The sequence below is a fragment of the Muscardinus avellanarius genome (genome assembly GCF_963383645.1).
Source record: "Muscardinus avellanarius genome assembly, chromosome: 9".
NCBI lineage: Eukaryota > Metazoa > Chordata > Mammalia > Rodentia > Gliridae > Muscardinus > Muscardinus avellanarius.
The window spans coordinates 56684026-56706437 of NC_137795.1; the positions used below are offsets into that span (position 1 = coordinate 56684026).

General features: G+C 35.2%; 1 protein-coding gene across 1 annotated transcript in view; it reads right to left on the bottom strand.

Annotated features, from left to right (window-relative positions):
- The window catches only part of SEMA3D (semaphorin 3D), a gene marked incomplete at both ends in the record, with an annotated part of 140803 nt that extends 129128 nt beyond the window's left edge, over positions 1-11675 (bottom strand). The window contains one exon of the mRNA XM_080700828.1: positions 11525-11675. Coding sequence (XP_080556954.1) covers positions 11525-11675 — 151 coding nt within the window. The remainder of the gene's footprint in view (positions 1-11524) is intronic.
- Positions 11676-22412: the final 10737 nt, after the last annotated feature.

Consider the following 22412-nt stretch of genomic DNA (forward strand, 5'->3'; position numbering starts at 1 on the left):
AACCCAGGGGAATTCTACCTCTGTGCTACATCACCAACCCTATTTTTTTATTTTAATTTTGAGAAAGGGTTGTGAAGACTTCACTAAGTTCTTGAGGTTGTCCTTGAATCTGAGATCCTCCTCTCTCAGTCTCCTAAGTACTAAAATTATAGGCATGCACCACCACACCCAGCCCACTAATGAACTTTATATGAAATAAATCAGTGTCTATGATAATACATATTTCAAGCCATATATTGCAGCATTCATTACAAAATAAAACATGACTCAGCATAGTAATAGTGTGAGCTTGAGATTCAGAACACCAGGTACTATACTGACCTCACAACTCACTGGCTCTGTGACCTTAAAATTCTGTGCTTCAGTCTCCTCATCTATAAAATGAGGATAATAAAAATAACTATGTAGTAAACCATATAAGTATGAAGGATAAATGAGATACTACATGATCAGCATGAGAATAATATCTGGTTCATAGTACTATGTGGCTATGAACTATGAACATAAAGTTTAAAGACTATAAATAAATTCAGAACAAGAATATCATAATGTTTCCCAACTTATATAGTTCTCACAATGATTTATCTTTATTTATTACTTTTATTGTGTGTGGTACCAGGGATTGAACTCAGGGGCATTCTACCTTCAAGCTATATACACATCCCTTTTTGTTTTTTGGCTTGAAACAAGATCTCACTAAATTGCTGAGAGTCTCAGTACATTGCTGAGGCTGTCCCTGAATTTGTAATCCTCCCATCTCAACCTCCCAAATAGTGAAATTACAGTTGTGTGCCACCATGCCCAGGTCTCATGATGGAGGTAATTTATATAAAGTCATTAGAACTATGACTGCTAGATAAAAAAGCCTAATGAATACTAATTTTTCTTTTGAATATGATTATTAAATTCTAGTTTGAGCTAAATATGTTTTATTAATGAACATATTATCAGCAGGTCACAATGGCATGTGCCTGTAATCCTCATACTTAGAAGTTGAGACAGGAGGACCACAGATTTGAGGCCAGCCTGGGCAACTTGGATAAAAAGAGATCCTTCTTCAAAATAAAACAAAATAAATAGCTGAAGGTTTAGCTTAGAGGTACAGTGCCCCTGTGTTCAATCTTCAGTTAAAAAAATCATCACGAGAACTATATGAGTTGAGAAATATTATGATTTCCTTTTTGATGGATTTTTGTATAGCACATTGTCACGATTATTCTATTTTATCATTACTTGTCAACTTCTTACATTTCTACTTTATAAGTTAAGCTTCATTACATATATTTATATATATGTGTGAATATATATATATATATATATATGTATGTCTCAAAAAATTTGTATATAGAGTTCAGAATTCTCCCAACTTTAGTTGCCTGAGAGTCTCAGAAAGTTTGCCCTGTGGGTCAAGGGATCTATTGCATGTCTCCTCTGGATTGTGAGCTCAGGCCAGGACCATGTCTTACTTATCTTCAAATTCCTGGCACCTAGCTCAGAGTCTGAGACAAACTAAATACTTCATGAATATTTGAAAAAATTCTGTGTGCTGCAATGTGGAGAGTATGTGGGGAAGGTGAGCAATGGCCCAGATAACCAGGGCCCATGATGTCAGGCTGGAGTTTGGTGCTCATGGAGGTGATTGGAAGCCACTAAAATGTTTTATACAAGAAAGTAACAAAGACTACAACTAATTTCTAGATTATAACACCAGTGTGGCCCGAGTATTCAGCATGCATGTGGATGAGGAGTTGAAGCATAAACCAAACTATTTAGAAATTTTTGCAACATGGCGAGTCCCTGATTTACAGCAATGTTGATGGGAGGACAAAGATATGTAAAAACCCTGTAACTCACTTTTTGCCATCTAATTATACAACGAGGGAAATAAACATACAGCTGACATAGTCACTTGCTTTATTTTTTTCCACCATAACCAATTCTCTTTGGTTTAGTTTCAAACAAACTTGACAAGGAAAAACAGCTGCAAAAATATTGACTAACCTGGAGCACTATCATTTCCAAATGATTTAATGTTGCCTTGTGACAGCTCTAGCATCGGAATGATTAAAGCCTGCTTCGCCAATGCTTTTTAGCCAAATTAAATAATTAGACTTAGGGATTACATATGAAAATGTCTTAGGCTGACGCTCACACTATGAAAAGACCTTGGGACAGGGCTTGGAACAGGTCCCCTTTTCCCCAAACAGCTTATCTTTCTTGCATCTCTGCCAAGGCAAGCAAAGTCATTTTTGTTTCTACAGGATCATTGACCAAAACTCAGAAAAAAAAAAAAAAAAACTCTTTGTTAACTCCAGAGACTATATCTTAATACTTAAAATAAATACATAAACCTTAGATTTTAGGAATATAATATGGAGGCTAGCTTTGCCTGATGCTAATCTCAGAGCTTTATCTTTTTTCCTATGGAAATTCTTAGGCATGTCCTCTTAAAATCATTCAGTTTTCAGTCGTTTCAAACAGGAACTCTAGGGGTGAGTATGTAGCTTCATCTGTGCTATTTAGAGAAGACATGCTCTGTGCTTGGTGAATGAGCCGCACCCTTCCTTGGGAAGTCAGACCCATTGGCCTCTAGGTCCTAAATAACTTCGTTGTTCTATCTATTTAAACCTGAGACCGAATCCACTGCAACCATTTCTTTTAATTATTATTTTTAGCAGTGCATTCTCCAATTAGCTTGTTCTTAGTTTGTAATCTCCCACAATCTCCCAGGTGCTCAAATTAGCACTTTTGTTCTAGCAAAATATTCTTCAAAAATCTTCAATTTGAATAATTATAAAATACATGGCAGAAAGATATGACAGATCATGTATTTTTTTATTTAAATATTAAAGTCATTGTCTATAATATATTTTGTTGTAAGGATGACAGAGGTGGCCTTGACTCTTGATCAGTGGCCCATTACAGACTAGTGGAAGAGTTTTAATGATCAAAATCCCTAGAAGAAACATGAAGTTTTCATATTTGTGTATATGTGTGGATTTTTCTACAAAGAACGGCAAAAGCCTTCAGTATCTCTAGGCATCTTTTTAAAAGTCATGAGAAAATTTTACTATTTTTAAAATATTGTCAGTAACTATATTTAAAATAATTTCTCACTTTTAACACAAGACAGTCACTAGTCTCATAAAATTTGACTTTTGAAGGCCATAACGGATTCCCCTAAAAGTCAGTTCTCTGCTAAAAAGACCCTGATAACAAGATTGGAACAATCCTGTCCTCATGGAATTTATGGGGTGGTAAAGAAGAAATGTTCATCCCCAGCAAAAATAAATAAATAAATAAATAAATAAATAAATAAATAAATAAATAAATAAATAAAAAATGACTAAGAAAAAGAGTACTGAAATTGGTAGACTATTAAGTATCTTCAGTAGTAAAACAGAAAGAACTTCTTATCTCTATATCTATTAGCAAACCTAATAGTGCTGAGTTTTTCAGATCTCTGAAGTGTGGGCAGAGAAACAAAGTGAGTTCTACGACACTAGTACTTTAGTTTTGTTTAAAAAAAAACCTATCAAACAAAAATAGGCTGTAATTCACCTATCTACTACTAATTGCTACTGTTCTTTCTAAAAGCAGGTAGTCTCTAATCCTTGGGAAGAACACATATAGAGTAAAAAAATTCAAGCTCAAAAGGGATCTTTTAAACTATCCTTTTTGACTCTCAGGTTATTAATTCAGTGAGGTCCAGAACGAGTCAATGGACTTCACAGCGCTAACTTGCTCTAAGTGGAGGAGTCCAGCCCAAAGGATTTTCTCACTCATGGCCAGGTACTCCTCCAGGTGATGGGTGGGCTACAGGCCAGGTAATTCCGGTTCCCACTTGAAATAAATATTTGCTTTGAAAGAAACTCTTTGTATTGCTTTCTTGTGGCCCTTAATACAATTGTTCATTCAGTCAGGAAAAAAAATTGTTTTTTGACCTGATGCTCTACATTCTTTTCATCTCAGAAAGGAAGGGAGTAGTTAGTCATATTGAAACTAATAAATTGAGGATTAAGCAACACAGACTTCCTCAGTTTTTGACTGTTAAATGAACAGGATCCCATACGCTTAAAAACCCTGCTTGTATTGCCAGAAATCCTGAACTGGGTGGAGCTTTCAGTTTCTCTCTTAAGGCCACATTGCTAATAAAAAAAAAGTCTTGCCACATCCTTCAAAGAACAACATTTAATGACTAGATTAAGAATCAAATGAATGAACAGTAAGAAAACCGAGGTTGTTAAAGGCAGAGATTCATTGGGGCAAAAAGGAAATCAGTTTGGGAGAATGTTAAATTCCACTCTATTCTAAAGAGCAGAATCCTTAGCAGAGAAAGTTTACTACTAAAAATAGATCCAGATCAAAACACAGTCACCTTTCCCTGCCATGTCAGGATATTTGGTAGAAATTCTTGTCCCACCCACTCCTCTTCCTTAAGGAAATAGCAGTTATCTCAGTAGGGCTCTCTAAGGGCGCTTGAATCCAGTCAGTTCTCCAGTGTGCTTTCTGCAAAACCATGTAAGTAGTTTGTCTTTAAGCCTTTCAGTCCCCTTTCTATTCCTGTCTTTCCCTTGAACTTTGCTTTTCTGCCCTATCTATAATTCCCAGGACTTCTCATACTGACTTAGTATTCTAGGATCTCCTCTATGGAGTTCCTTTAAAGCTTCTTCCCATACTCACTAAAAACTTTTGTCTATCAAACCATTTCCAACAAAAAACTTTCTCTCCGTTTAGGTTAGAAACTGAGCAAAGAGAATGAATCCTGCTCATTCCAAAGTAAAAACAAGTCTCTGAGTCAACTGATTGAGTCTCTTCAGGTTCTCACAAAATACGTTTGCTTTTCCAGGTTTTGGTCCAAAGAAAAGCATGAATTCTACCCTGGATTTAACCTTGGGAAAACGATCTCATCTTAAATTGGCCTCACCTGACTTTCAACAGCTTTGCTGAAGCTTGGGATCTTGTAAAAATATTTCACTAATCAAGCTCACCTCCACCTACACAAAAGTGTCCAGTAAGCTCTGCATATATTTAATTTACATAGCTAACTATTCAAACAATACAACACATATAAAGAATATCAATCAAACATATACTCCCTACCAAAGATTACTTCAAGATTACAAATATATTAGCATTATGCTTCCCTAAGTACAATATCCAACCCTGTTTTCTTCCTGGAAATGCAAGTTCAAATTAGAAAGAACAACATCAAACATCAAATTCTCATTTGCTTTTTCTGCAATGGCATGTTGGAGATCATTGTGTTCATTAGGTCTTAGAACATAACGATGTCAATAATAAATCAAATGAGATCACATGGGGAAGCATAAATTAGAAACAAAGCTTATTACATCATTGGACCTATGTCCTTGCCAGGACAGGATGTGAAGTAGGATTGTAGTAATTTTTACATTGTCACATTTCTACCTACAGCTATACTTTTAGATCACAGGTTTATTCTTATTTGGCTAGGATCAATAGTGAATGCTTTATACAATCCATCATATGTGAAATTCATAATTTATAATTATGAGCCCTTTTAAATTCACTTTCAGAAAGAATAAGTCCTTTTAACATTTTCAAAAACTTTAGTATAATTGATAAATATTGTTATTGGTCTACAAAACAAAAAAATGAGCATAATAAATAACTACTACTGTTGTCAACATGATTTACATTATGATGTGAGACTATAATGCACCAATAAAAGCACAAAAAATAAATAAAAAAGAGAAATTAAGCCGGAAGTAGTGGTGCACGCTTGTAACCCCAGTTCTTGGGAGGCTGAGACAGGAGGATCACAGGTTCATAGCCAGTCTCAGCTACTTAGTGAGGCTCCTATGCAACTTAGTGTGACCCTTTTTCAAAATAAATAATAAAAAAATAGGGCTAGAGGTATAGCTCAGAATTTAGAATTTCTTCCTTTTCAAATTTCAGAATACCATGTCACAAATGAATGAGGATTTGTTTGAATCAAATATGTAAGTTTAACTTCTTAGAAACCTAGGAAATAAGCCACGTTTTTGGTGTATGCCTGCAATCACAGTCCTTGTGAGGCTGAGACTGGAGGATCATGGATTTAAGGCTAGCCTTAGTGACTTGGCAAGACTCAGCAACTTAGTGTGATCTTGGTTCAAAATTAAAAAAATAATAATAAATAAATAAAAAGGGCTGAGGTTTGGCTCAGTGGTAGAATACCCAGGTTCAACCCCAGTACTGAAAAAAAATAAATAAATAAAAGACAAAGCAAAGCCGGGCGTGGTGGCGCACGCTTGTAACCCCAGCATTCGGAAGGCTGAGACCTGGAGGATCGCGGTTCGCGGACAGCCTCAGCTACTTAGTGAGGCCCTCTGTAACTCAGTGAGACCCGGTTTCAAAATAAAGAATAAAAAATAAGGCAGGGGGTGTAGCTCAGAGGTCAAATGCCCCTGAGTTCCATCCCCAGATCTGAAAAAAAAAAAAAAAGACAAAGCAAAATGAAACAAATCAAAAACCCTAGGAAGCAAAAACTTTACAGACTCTCAGGAGCAAGGTAACCATGACAATAGAAGGTAACTCCTCACTAGGACCATTCCAAAATAATGTGTGAGCAAAGGGTTCTGAGTATTATTTAAAAATAGCATTTTATAACAATTATATTTTAAAATTAATTTAACTTAATTATAGTTAAATATGTGTATATTAAAAACACTGTTAGGAAGCATATGTGAGAGTTTGGTCACAGTTGAGAAGTTTCATGCCATCTGTGTCCCTAAGCCTTTGAAAGTGACTTCTACTTTTCATGGAAGTTGTTCAAATCATGTCTTCACTCTTGCTATTATGAAATTTAAAATATTTTGCCATATTTCATATGGTGTATATATTTTATATATCATGCTGGGCTCTAATGGTGACATGTGATCTGAAATTTAATTTCCACTGATTCAGGAAAATTTCAGTTTGGTTTTCCATTCAGAACAAACAGATGCCAATCATGTGTAAGAACTTTCTCTGAGTTTTCTCCAGATGAGGATCCTCTTGTCTTAGAAGCATAAGACAAGAGTAGATGTGCTCAGAGTTAATAATAAGTAAATATACTTCTATCCTTTTTTTTGTGTGTGGTACCAGGAATGGAACTCAGGGGCTTTCTACCTCTGGACTACACTCTCAGGCCTATTTTATATTTTATTTGGAAAGAGGGTCTGACTGAGTTGCTGAGCGCCTCACTAAGCAGCTGAGGCTGGCTTCGAACCTGTATAATCCTCCTGTCTCAATCTCCCAAGTGCTGGTATTACAAGTGTGCACCACCATGCCCAGTGTAAATATACTTCTAAGAGAAAAGTTAAAAGAAATATCATAGAGCTAGATTTGTGGTGCATGCTTGTAATCCCAGTACTTGGGAAACTGAGACAGGATGATTGCAAGTTCAAGACCAACCTAACCAACTTAGTGAGACTCTCTGGAACCTAGAGAGACCTTGCTTTAAAACAAAAAATAAAAGGAGCTATAGCTTAGAGGTAGAATGACTCTGAATGTAATACCCAGTACCCTCTCAACCCCAGGAAAAAAACAATATAATATTGTTTTTCAATTCAGGCAGTATTTTATAGAGTACAAACAATAAAATAATGCTTCTTGTTTATATTTTCTCACAAATTGTTTATCACAAATTGTTAGTTCTTTATTAATGGCTTCAAAACAGACACCTAAAGTTGAGGTTTTGAAAGCTGGCCTCAAACCAATGATTCTCCTGACTCAGCCTCCCAAAGAGTGGGTGGCATGTGCCAACTTCTCGGCTTCAAATATTTATTCTTATTGCTAGCTAAGCTAAGATACATACTACGCCTTCTCTAACTTACATAACAGACTCACAAATGACCTCCTTCTATGCCTTCTCTCCATCAGTCTCTACCACATGATGCCGCCTATTCAATTTTTCTCTTACTTTCAGTTAAAGTAGGTCAATTTCATAATTGGCATCCTCCAATGCTCACATGAACTTCCTTCAAAAAATGTTCAACCTCGCTAATGCGCAGAGGTCATTTTCATACCTTTTATTCCCTAAATTCTTTGAAACAGTTGGATTTATTTATACTACAGCACTAATCTTTGAAGGGATTTTGTGCATTTATTTTGTCCCTTAAAAGGACTATAAGCCCTTGTAGATAAAAAAAAAGTCTAAATCACTGTTGTATTTTAGTGCCAATTCTTGCAATTGAATTATTGAAGTCTAATAAGGATTTAACTCATGTTTTTTTTTTTTCAGACTAGTATTTTGTTTGCCTTGTCTTATCTCGCTCCCATCTAACTCATGATTTGTTACTGACATATTAATAATTTATAGACATTAGTGCGCCACGTGGAAACCCGACTGTGGCTCTAATGCTTTGCAGTTGCAGAAGATTCCTGCCTTGATGCCACGTGCTCATGTTGGGGGCTGGTGTAAATAAAACACAGCGCAGAAAAGTACAGCTTCTCGGGGTTTCACGTGCAGTCACGCCAACTAGGGTTCTTTGAAAAATTCCGATTGTCATTTAGAAGCCACAGAACAGGCCTGAGAGTCTGCATTTCTAGCAAGTTCCCAGGTTATGCGATGCTCTTGATCATTGAACCACACTTGGAGCAACAGTGACAGGGACACTGGAGCCCCATTATCCTCAGCTTGCTTGCATTAAAGAGCCAGATTCCTTCTTCCTCGTGCTAGGGATTCTCAAACATTTAAGTCATGACATGTGTAGATTTATGTAATTAATTTTTTCTTCATAATACTTAATTGGTCAAATCTGTACATCCCTAACTAATTTATTCCTAAATCGCTAAAACTGATAAAACAACGTACTTAGTTTAATGATACATAAATATTTTCCCTTTAGTGTGTGTGTGTGTGTGTGTGTGTGTGTGTGTGTGTGTGTGTAGCCACACCCAGGGACATTCTATCCCTAAGATATGGATCCAGACCTTTTAATTTTTTTGTTTGTGAAACTGTCCTCCAAGCTGGATCTTCCTGTCTCAGCCTCCCCAGTACTGGGATTACAAGTGTGTACCACCATGCTCAACTTTCTTCAGTTTTCTCATCAAAAGAAGGGAAGTATGTTCATTTAATATGCATTGACTTGGAAGGAAGATTCCCAGGATGATGAATTATCATAGGCTTTTATTTCAAGCATTTTCCCGTTATCTGTCAACAAAATTCCTGATCAAGATGCCTAACTATAATTAAGATTGCATTTTTAAAGAAATTGATGTTCTTTATATCTTTCTTCAATAATACATTATACTTAAATTATTTTTAACTCAGTCACAGCATCCATTTTGTACTTTATAACATCTTGATGAGCTTGCTCATATACTATTTAATTTGATACCCAAAGAGAATCAAATTTCAAGGAGAAACTAATTTTCAGATGAAAGAAATCTAGAATTAGATAAAGTGATTAATCATTTTAATGGTGCACAAACAGTGCATATCAGTGAAAGAGCTGATCTATCTCTTAATAACAAATCTATCACCTACTATAGCAATATTTTATTTTCTTATTTATTCTTAACTCATTTTTAATTTTTTATTGGTGCACTGTAGTCATACATCTTAATGGAGTACAAGATGACAGAGGCATATTTTAGTTTCTAGCATTACTTAGAAAAAATTTCTTTTAAAAAATATTTGTATTTAAACTTACACTAATAAACAGGAATGACCTATCTAGGTACCAATGCATACGATAAGGAAGTTCACTTCAATTGCTTTTTCTGCTTTAACAATGCATTGGGATTAATGATATATCTGTATTTTCTAGGATATGCCTACTTCACTATGACTTTTGTCAAATGAGCCTCTTTATGATTATCTTTCTTTTTAAGGAAAAGTGACTATAGTCCTAATTTATTTCTTTTTCTAATTAAAAAGCTTGAAGCAGCACTTTTTTTTTTTTTTTTTTTAGGTCTGGGAATGAAACCCAGGGGCACTCGACCTCTGAGCTACAGCCCCTGCCCTATTTTTTATTCTTTATTTTGAAACAGGGTCCCATTAAGTTACAGAGGGCCTCAGTAACTAAGTAGCTGAGGCTGTCTGCAAACCAAGGTCCTCCAGTCTCAGCCTCCTGAACGCTGAGATCACAAGTGTGCGCCACCACGCCCGGCAAAGCAACACATTTAAAGGATAAAAAAAAAAAAAAAAAAAAAAAAAACACAGCTCTAGAAAGGCATCTGTCAAATTTTAGGTTAAAATATATTCAATGACGTTGTTTTAAACTGTTCTTAAATTTACAGACATATTCACTAAAAGAATCTCACTGTGAAAATTCTTTAATAAGACCCAAAGAATAAGAGCCAAAGTTAGGTAAGCGCTGTCATGGAATAGATTGGACATAAATACTTTTTTTCTATCTCCCAATTAGCAAGCCAATTGTGTGTAAAATCTATTCAAAAAGAAATAAACTAAGCCAGGCTTGGGGAAGCACTCTTAAAATCCTAGCATTTGGGAGGTTGAGACAGGAAATCCACAGTTCAGGGACAGCCTCAGCTATTTAGTGAGGCCCTTTGCATCTCAGTGAGACCCTGTTTCAAAAAAAAAAAAAAATAGGGCTGCAGGTGTAGCTCAGAGATAGAATACCTCTGGGTTCTATCCCCAGTACCCCTCCCCCCAAAAAAATCAACCAAAAATAGTTGACTGGGTTTATTCACAGCAAAAGTTGTCTTTACTTAGGAAATACTCTTTCTAAAGTTCTTACCAGATTTATGCATGGTCCATGACAACCCAACAATCTCATGACATAGCTCCCTTTTGCCCTACCAAACAGACTATAATGCTTATAAACTATTTTTTATATGAAGTTAACTGTTCAAAACAATTGGCTGAGATTTAATTTCTTAGATTTTATATTTTTTCTATTTTAACTCTTTCATATGACTTTTTTATTTCAAAACATGTATATGGTTGGGATTTTAAATTTATTCTAGAGTGTCAGAATTTTTCTGAAAGGTATTTATTTAAATAATCTCATCTACCTGAGTGCAGTAGCACATGCCTGTAATCCCAGTACTTGGGACTGAGACAGGAGGATTTCAGGTTTGAAGCCAGCCTTGGCAACTTAGAACCTCTCAGTAACCTGCAAGACCCTTTTTCCCAATGAGAAATAAAATTGGGCTGGTGGTATAGCTTGGAGGTAGAATGTCTGCGGGTTCCATCTTTGTTACCACAATAAATAAATAATCCCTTCTACTTAGGAATAATAATAGTAATGATAATAAGTAGTACTTACATGGAAATTAACATTTTCTAACTTTAGAGGTTGGTTAATATAAAGTTGATTACAGCATGCAGACCAAATTGCTCATTATAAATACTGAAATAAAAATGTACTTGAATACCTTTGGTATTTTTTTCCCTCACAAAATAAATAGTTGGGATCTGTGTCCTCTAACAATGTTCTTATTAACTGATACTAACACTACAAACATTCCATAAGATTCAATATGCATTTCTAAGTCAAAAAAGTCATTCAGAAATCTTAAAAAAACATAGAGGTATTTATATATTTACCTTTGTAGCTTAGCTTGAGTCGTGGGATATTTTGTTTAGTAGTTCCAGTGACTGGAAGAAACAGCACAGTTATGCTCAGCACCATCAAAGCATGGAAAAGGTGAGAATCTTGTTCTCTGGATTTTGTTTTCTCATCTTTATTAGCATTCATGATGAAAACAATGTTCTTTTCAATGTAAATGAAATCTAAAAATAAAAATAACCAAGGATTACTAAGATAGCAATTTTGTACATTTTCCTAGACTTATAATCTTTTTTTCTTTAATACTAAGGATTGAACTCAGGGACATTCTACCTTTGAGCTACATTCATTGCCCTTTTCTTATATTTTGTTTTGAGAGAAGCTTTCCCTAAGTTGCTAAGGATCTCTTTAAGTTGCTGAGGCTGGTCTCACATTTGTAATCCTCCTGTTTCAGCTTCCCAAGTACTGGAATTAAAAGAATGTGATACCATGCCAAGCTACTATATTAAAATCTTCTGAAGCCAGGTGTGGTGACACACACTTGTAATCCCAGCATTCGGGAGGCTGAGACTGGAGGATCGTGGTTCTCGAACAGCCTCAGCTACTTAGTGAGGCCCTCTGCAACTCAGTGAGACCCGTTTTGAAAATAAAGAATAAAAAATAGGGCAGGGGGTGTATCTCAGAGGTTGAATGCCCCTGGGTTCCATCCCCAGTCCCTCAAAAAAAAAAATATATATATATATATTCTGAATGCATATACACTTTTAAAGACTTTTTAATTGTTTTTTAGTTTTAGTTTTACAAAATTATTGCAGAGAAAATGAACTAGAAACTGAAATAAAATTCAGCACTGTATTTAGTTAGATGTAGAAATGATTGTACTGCTAAAAATCCAAAAATTTTGCTAATGAACATATCTCTTTCTCTGCTGAAGTTTTTATTTTTTGGTTTTGTTTTTAATAAAAATATCTGAAAATAAAACTTTTTTATGGTGCCACTTGTTTAATTCTTTAATCAAACAGAAGCACTGATAGAAAGCATACTCATCTTCCATGTCATCCCCAAACAAAAGATCCTCAAAAGAAAACAGACAAAAGCTCCTATTTTGAAAGAGTTATTCTCTAGTTTATGACTTGCAAGACATTTTTATTGTTCTTTTTCTGGGGACTGAAACCAGGGGCATTCTACCTTCAAGCTCTTTCCACAGCCCTATTTTATTTTTAATTTAGAAGCAGGGTTTCTTAGTGCCTAAAGTTCTCCCGAAATTGCTGTTCTTAAACCTGTGATCCTCCTGTTTCAGCCTTCCAAGTACTGGGATTACACATGTGCACTATCACACCTGGCAAGACATTTTAAAAGTCTATTTAAATTGGGGGGATTGACTTCCCAAGTGAGAATCTGGAGCTCAGCATATAATACCAAGAATTAATAAATAGTATGGCATAAAATTAAAAAGCTTCTGCATACATAGTAAAGGGACCAATCAAGAGTTTGAAAAGAGCCTTCAAGTAGGAGAAAATCTTTGCCATCTACTCTCATGACAGAAAACTAATATCCAGAATGTATAAAGAACTTAAAAACCAACAAGAAGAGCCTATGGTCGCAAGACCTAAGTCTACTACTGCTTTCATTCAGGTAGAGTCAACTAATTTTCGACTCCTAATGGAATCATCAACTTCCCTTCTTTCTCCATTAATGTAGTTCTTGTCTTTCCAGGATAAACAAGCTATGTTGGTTTCCAAGGAGAATTCTATATGTGGAATCTGTTTTAACTGCTGCATCAATGGTAAATATATATTAATTTTAAAAACTATTTGAATTATTTAATATTCAAAATCAATATATTATGTTTATTATGCCTTAGTTTTTAAATATGCTTTTATTGGTGCATTATAGTCTCACATCATAATGTAAATCATGTTGACAGTGAAGTACATGCACACAGCACTTGTTTCCTCCTCCCAATGCTTTGGTTTTAAGAGATCTCATAGAGTGAATTTTTTAAGGAAGATCGATTTTTCACTTTAGTAAAATTCCTTAGTCTGAATACCAAAGTTCTAAGTTACCTTAGACCTCAGATATTAAAACTCAATGTGGGAAAGTGAAATAACATAAAATTTTGAGCTAATTTAATTTACTTTATGTATATGAAGATTGATAGACTTGAATCTTTTATTGTTTCTTCATGAAATGTTGAATAGAAATGCTCTTATCAATTATTTTCACTATCTTCAAACATAACACAGGAAGTGCCAAATTATTCTTTGTGTGCAATGTGTGAGTATTTTAAATTATTTTTGTTGATTATTGCATTTAAATAATCTTATTACATATGCCACATAGCACATATTTCATTCATATGACTAGGCATTTATTAAAAGTTTCACCTAATTGGTTATAATTTGAAAGACAACAATTTCCTTCTGAGCAAAAAGATCTATATGATCAGCAGTGATTTATTAAAATTTCATTTTTAAAATTTGAATTATGCATACTTGAATATAATACATTTTAATGAAGTTTCTGTTTAAATAGTATATTTGACAAGCTCTAAGAACAAAAGAATCATATTATTTTATTTTACCTATTTATTTTTATTACTTTAAAAGTAATAGAAAACAATGTTCAAGCTTTTTACACAAAAGAATATCACTTTTGTTGATGATGTGTAGGAAAAAAATTAGCACATTATATTCAAAATTATGATTTGAATTTTTCTTTTCTCTCTTCTCTCTTTTTATCTTTCTCTCCTTTTCTCTCTTTCCTTCCTTCCTTCCTTCCTTCCTTCCTTCCTTCCTTCCTTTCTTCCTTCCTTCCTTTCCTCTTTCCTTTCCTGGGAATCAAACCCAAGCTATGCACTCAGACCTTTTTATTTTGAAATAGGGTTTCTCTAAATTGCTGAGGCTAACCTTGAACCTGTGATTTTTTTTTTCTGTCTCAGCCTTCCAAGTACTGCCATTGCTTAATAATTTCTTTAAAAAATGCATATTGGCGGTGTTTTAGTTTGCCTTCGTACCACTAAAAGTGGATATATTTTTCTTTCTGTATTGGGGATGGAACCCAGGAGTATTCTACCTCCAAGCTATACTCCCAGCCCTATTTCTCCATTCTTTATTTTTGAAACAGGTTCTCACTGAGTTGCAAAGGGCCTCACTAAGTAGCTGAGGCTGTCCTCGAATTGCAATTCTCCTGTCTCAGCCTCCCGAATGCTGGTATTACAAGCTTGCGCCACCAGGCCCGGCTTGAATGTATTTTTTTACTTATAGATGCTCTTTAAAAGCTAGCTTCGCTTGCCATTATAAGTTTTATACACATATATTTTAATATATTTATATAACTAGTAAAAATATTTGAATATATATACATATTTGAATATATATGTTCCAGAATAGCTAAGCAGGCAGCCTGACAGATTCAGAGAGCTCGGAGAGGGAAGGGAATTATAGTACACCTAACTAGGGATGGGAGAAAGAAGATACCAAAGAAGCATTTAAGCTAACTCTTAAATTTGCCTCATTTCAGGCCTCCGAGGCTGGGATCAGAGCCTGCCGAGGGGTTAGGCCGGTGCTGGGGCCAGCGAGGCTGGGACTGGAGCCTGCCGTGAGGCTAGGCTGGTACTGGCACTTCTGAGGCCGGGATTGGAGCCTGCTGAGAGGTTAGGCCTGTGCTGGGGCCAATGGCCGGCATCAAAGCCTGCCGTGAGGCAAGGCCACTACTGGGGCCTCCGAGGCCGGGATCGGAGCCAGCTGAGGGGTTAGGCTGGTGTCGGGGCCAGCGAGACCAGAATCGGGGCCTCCCATGAGGCAAGGCAGCTGCTTGAGCCAGCAAGGTCTGGATCAGTCCACCGGGTACCCAGGCCACTACTGGGGCTGTCAAGAGTGGGATCGGCACTTGTAACACAACATGCACAGAGAAATATTGCAGAAAATATGAATCAGATGCTTCCCCTAATCAGCAATAACTAGGAGGAAAGGGGCAACAAGAAGAGGTCGAGCTATAGAAAGGGCCCTATAGTGAAGCAACTAAGGTGACCAATCAGAGGGTATGGAATAGGGGAGGATGGAGCCTCTTTAAAATGCAGGAGGTACATAAACAAATGTATCAAAGTTAATCACCAAACAAGCGTGGGATCGAGGGAAGGGGAGGGAATGGGATGGGGGCTGGATGAGGGCTAATTGGATGATGTGTGCTTGTATAGCCTCTCAAGTCTTATACTCAAATGTGATTGATATATGACTACAATGCACCAATTAAAAATTAATAAATAAAATAATAAAATAAAATAAAAAAAACAAAAAAAGTAAGAAATTGAAAAAAAATTTGCCTCATTTCTATTTGGGTGCCTAATATATTATGACTCAAAACAGCTCATCACTTTTTACTGCAACTGGTACTGGATCCTGTGTGTGGCTGCACTCACATCCATCAGTGCCTCTCAAATTTTGTTTTCCTGTTCCTTTCACTTTCCCCTACTTTCATATGTTAGCAAAATGCTGATCTCTGACTGCAGCCACACATAGCCTCTGCATACAAACATGTGTTCTTTCTCCTACCCATTTCCTGAAAATGGTGAAAAGTCAATGAAATGTAGAGACTGAGTGTGTTAAATTTCTCATTGGGTAGTTTTCCAGAGATTCTGGTCCTGTGAAATACTTCTTTACTATTCCATGATTTATAATAATACATATAATGTGAATATATATTTATGTACAGAGGCATAAGAGAGGGGACTTTCCTTAGATGCATTTTATTAGCAATAATGACCTCAGTACAGGACAATTTCTGGAAATTAATGACTAGTTAGGGTTAATGGTCCTTGGCTATGTATTGAGATATCTACTCCTCCAACTGGTCATTAATCGCTAAGACATGCCCTGTGCCTCCAGCACCGTAAGTTAAAAAGATGGATGTTTTGGTTTTCAATGAACAGTAGTCACACTGTTCACTGTAACCCAAATCATTAATATTGTTGAATAAGCTAAAAATCAAAGCATTACTTTCTTTACTTCTATGTCATTCTTATAAGTACCCACACGTACTGAAACCTACACTAAGGGGTAGGAGCAAAATAAACCAAGAATCCTGAATCTACTATAACTTTATAAAAAACATTGAATATTTTTCTGCTATATAACAGTCACTTTTTATACTCTACTCCTCTTGACTCTTTTTCTTTCCAACAGTTCTTTGAATTCAATAACTCATCTATTAATTGAGGTAATTTATGAGATAAGTGTCTTGCCAACATCTCCACCGCTTTACTGACATTTTGCTACCTTCCTCTGTGTGTGCGGGTTTTGTGTACACATACATGTGCCTGCACCCTACATCTGGCAGGAGTTATTAGGAGAAGTAGGTGTGATTTACCCAAAGTAGGTAGATTTAGTGAATTGCATAGGTTATACTGCAAGCTACTGTCTGTAACAAGCTCGACCTGGAGCCAATTAACTGCATATAATCTATTCCAGATGTTCCCTGGGACAAACAGCACTCTTGGGGATCTTCAGATGTGAAGCCAATAGGGAGTGTTCTGATTATGAGAGATTTTTACACACTGTTCCACTAAATCAGAAACCCAAATGCACAATCTAACACTTGAGAAGGCCTTGTGCCATTTCCCTAAGGGACACAAAGAGTCAAGAACTCACTAGATGAATGGTAACTCTTCAAAAAAATTATTTGAAGAGCAGGAGATATAAAATTTTATATGTGAACTCTATTGATGTGCTTTATTTATTCATATCAATTTGTTCCAAAAGTCATTAAGGCAAGATGTACTGTTCATGTGGAAAATAGCTTCTATGTATGGGACAATAATTAAAATATGCGATAAGTTTTCACACATGAAAACCTAAAACATTTAAATATAATATTCATTCTCAGAGGGGTGTGTGTTGCTGAAGGGAGGAAAAGAAATGATTTTCTAGTTTCCTAAAGAGTATTTGTTCTTCATACCTAGGTGATGCAAACAAGATAGATATTTTTTGCCTACCTTAAAAGACACAAGAGACAATGACCACGTTCTAACTACAAGTTGTATCTGCTTTGCAAACTCACTTTGGCCAAATCACAGCTTCTAATTTTGAACTTTTGCTTGGTTAGTTTCCCTGAAGGGTATAGGAGACTGATCAACCTCTGTCAACACTAGTTAATGGCACAGTTGTGGATGACAAAGCCAAAGAGGCAATATAGACAGACAAATGTGAAGCTTTGAGTTGCAATGGGCTACTACATATTCAACTGAGTATAGTAATGTCAAAGCAAGATGTCATATGTCAAAAAATCCACCGAGATGAAGCTTAGAATCATATACAAAATGTTTCATTTAAATTTATTTTTATTCCCAGGCGTGGTGGCGCTCGCTTGTAATCCCCGCTCTTGGGAGGCATAGACAGGAGGATTACTCAGGTTCGAAGCCAGCCACGCTGGCTTAAGAGACCCTGTTTCCAAATTTAAAAAAAGTATAAAATAGGTCTGGGAGTATAGCCAGAAGGTAGAAGGGCTTCCAGGAACTCCAGTACCACTAAAATAAATAAATAAATAAATAAATAAATAAATAAATAAATAAATAAATAAATAAAATTTATTTTTATCTCATTCTTCCTATTTTTTATTTTCTAATATACATAATATTTGATTTCTTTAGTATAGTTGGGTATTAATTTATCAGCGTGTATGTCACTAATATTAATAAGTAGAATTTATAATGTGTTAACTTTTTGTTGAAGAATTTGTCTACTGATGGGCTTCATTGCCCTAAAATGTCTTGAATACCTCATCAGTTGCTATATTCCATTGGAATCTGGAAAACCAACTGCCTTTTTCAGAGATCATGAAGAAAAGACTTGCATTTGGTTAAATATTAATCTACTTTTTAACATCCTTATGACAAGAGCTAGTGATATCACCACATACACTAAACTAAGTCTGTCACTATTTATCAGTTGTTATTGTGCAGTGGTTTAAACATGATATATAAATTCCTAAAATATAACAAAAGTAGAATATTATATAAAAACCTACTCATTGAAACGCTATTATTAGCAGGATGTGGTGGGGCACGCTTGTAATCCCAGCATTTGGGATGCTGAGACAGGAGGAATGCAGTTCATGGCCAGCCTCAGCACTTAGTGAGGCCCTTTGCAACTCAATGAGACTCTGTTTCAAAATAATGAATAAAAAATAGGGCTTGGGGTGTAGATCAGAGGTACAATGCACCTGGGTTCCATCCTCAGTACTGCAAAAAAAAAAAAAAAACCCACTATTATTATATGTTAAGTGGTTTTGCATATCTATAGCTATGTAATTTGAGCCAGATCAAATTTTTTAGGATTTTACCCCTAATGAATTCCACAGAAAATTATATAATAAAAATTACATAATAGAACTACATGATTATATAGCAAAATATATAGTAGAATATACATGTGTTACCTATTAGATTTAATATCGTGGGTTGCAATTTTCTTTGAATATAACAGCATCAATTCAATTTTAAAATTACAAGTCATTCAAATGCCTCTATGGTACAAATTATTCATTAATTAACACAAAAATTCATATTACTGCACATGTTATTGATAACTCTCTTCCTTTCTAAGTCTCATTATCAATTTGCTATTCAAAACAGAAACCTGATAGTTACTAAATTGTAGGGTTGGAGAAAGCACCAACAGCAAAATAACATACACAATATATTATTTTTATTATAGCCCAAATGTTTATTTCTCTTTATATATGTATTGAGAGACTCTTATTTCCCTTATTCCTGAGTCCTTTTATCTTTTGAATACCATGATAATTAAAACTAATTGATTCTTTGACAAATATCCCAAAATTGTAACATATTTTTTATCTGGAATTTAATTTATATATCAAATTACATGATCAATCAATATTATCCAGACTTCACAATATCTACCTAATATTTCTGTTAATGAAGTCAGCTAATGAATTTGAATATTGAAAATGATTATTCAAAATAAATCATATAAATATTCTATTTACAAAATAATTCAGTTGTCTCAAGGCCTCTGTATCAAAAGAAATAACTGCTCTTGGGTACATGTTTTTTGAAGCAATACAGGAATTTTTTATGTTTAAAAATATGATCGACTGATCATGGTGGCACAAGCCTGTAATCTCAGTACTTGCAGTACGTGGGAGGCTGAGACAGGAGGATCTCAGGTTTGAGCTTAGTCTCAGCAACTTGAGAGATCTTCAGCAACTTATCAAGACCCTGTTTCCAAATAAAAATAAAACAAATCTGAGGGTGTAGCTCAGAGATAGAATGCCCCTGGGTTCAATCCCCAGTACCACACACACACACACACACACACACACACACACACACAGAAAAAGGAAAGCACATTTGTATAGAAAATAGTATTACATATATTCCAGCAGTAAGTCTAAATTATACCATGAGTTAACACTAGATTTAATTTGAAATGAATTTTAATTATTGAAAACTACTAGCTAATTATGAGCTAATTATTTTTGAGACATATGATATAGAATAATTATAAGAATTTTCTAAAAATCCTAATACATTATAAGCAAATGAATCAAGAAGTGCCTTCAAATCCACCAATTTCAACATTCAAAAGCAAACTTCTTAATCTAAATAACAGCATGTAGCAGAAAAAAATACTTCCCATTTACATAAATTCACCATGACTGTGTGTATTTCTGAGATGAAAATATAACAATTTAAGTGAATTCTATATGTTTTTTTTTTAAGAAAAATGTTATAGATATGAAATGTCCCTAAAGAGCTCACTTATTAATGTTTGGAGTTGATTTAATTGAGTTTTGAAGGTTGTAATCCCAACACTGGATAAATCCATTGTAATGGTGGCTGGAGGGGGGGGAAATCCCTGTGAATGCAGTCTGGGGATTATCTATAGTTCCACCTCCCCCAGCACTCATTCTCTGTCTTGTTTCTGGACTCCATGATATGAGGAGTACAGCCCCTTTGTTCTCCCTTTCTCTGTCTCCTGCCACCATGCTCTGAAATCCTTGGGCCCAGGCCTCACAAGAACTGAACTTGAAACAATAAGAAAATAAAATATTTCCTCTAAATTACATGATCAGATCTTTAGATTATGGCTCTGAAAATATTGACCAAAACAAAATGGATGTGCTCGACACATTAACTATTTGTTTCCTCACTTCTCAATTTAATACTTTTATAAAATAGACCTTTTTAGCAACTACAATTTTCTAGATATAAGGAAAATAATTTAAATAATTCACTTCATAAACCTAACACTATCTAGGAATAAAACTGGAAGTGACTCCTCCAGGTTAACAACTGATAACTCTGTAAGATAACACACTTGTTAATCAGGAAGATTTACCCTTTCTACAAAGCATGCATACTTCAAAACACCACGTTGTACATAATTAAATCCTAATGTTGTCTGTCAATTTTGAAAAATAAGCAGCATGTGAAAGAAATTTAGAGCTACTCTCAGAACTTAGGAACCAAGCCTTCATATCAGATTTGAATTCCAAATCAATAGACCCAACAGGACTATTAATTAGCATTCTTAACAACCCATGACTATGAAAACAAAACAGTAGTTTTTTTAAACCAAATTTAAAAATTTAAAATTGTTCAGTACCTTTACAGTTTTTTTTTTTTTTACAGTACTAAGAATTGAACCCAGTGGTATTCTACCTCTGAACTACACACCCAGACTTTTTTTTTTTTTTTTTTTTTTTTTGAAACAGGGTCTCATCAAATTGCTGAGGTCTTGCTATGTTTCTGCGATTGGCCTCAGACCTGCAATCCTTCTTTCTCAGGTCCCAAATATTAGGATTACAGGTGTGTGCTGCTGTGTCTGGCTACAATGCAGGGGCACTCAACCACTGAACTACATCCACAGATATTTTCAGTTTTTATTTGTGACAGTGTCTCCCTAAGTTGTCCAGGCTGTCCTCATATTTGTGATCCTCTTACCTACCAAGTAGCTGGGATTATATGCATCTCCACCACAACTGGCTTTAATATTCAGTTTTTTAGACTGCTTTGATAAGCCTTTGACTTACATATCTAAATACCCCAACTATGTTTTCTGTAACTTTTCAGAGCACTGCGGCATTAGCACTCAGACACAAAGCGCATGCCTGCTCCTTGCCTCCTGTGTATCCAGGGGCCAGTTACTTAACCTGTTTCTCGTTCAACGCCTCTAACACTGTAGATACAAGACTATTTATTTCTTGTAAGAATTAAAAAAAAAAAAAACACAACAACCATGATGTAAACCTGATGTGGTGGCACACAAATGTAATTGCAGTACTTGGGAGGCTGAAACAGGAGGATTGTAGATTTGAAATTCAGCAAGACTCTCAGGGCCTAGTGAGACTGTTTCAAAACAAAAAATATAACTGTTGATGGTGTACCTTGGAGATGTAATGCTCCTGGGTTCAAGTTCTAGTGCCACAAACAAATAAATATGCAAAGCCACCTTGCAAAGCCCCATACCATGTCCAGTATATAGTAAGTGAACATTTTGCATCGGTCATTTTAAAATTGTTATGCTCAATTTTTCTTAGTCTTCTATTAAAATTCTATTTAAGCACATGAACAAATTATAATTAGGAGATCATTCATAATGACCTGAAAGAATTTTTCCAGTTTACAAATCCTGGAAAATAGAGTTCTCAGGAAGACAGTACACCATTCAAGAGTATGAAGCACATAAAGTTTTTTTGGAGCTCAGTTAAACAGCGAACTGAGTGAGCCAGCAGATAAATTCCATTTTGGTAATTTAAAATGGGAGAAAGAAATTGATGGTTTGAATTTGAATAATGGAAAAGACATCATTGTATGTGTAGTGCTTCTACTGACGCTCATTTAAAGTGTTCTATAATTTATGAAGCAAGGAAGCAACTAGAAACACAATAATCATTTACTAT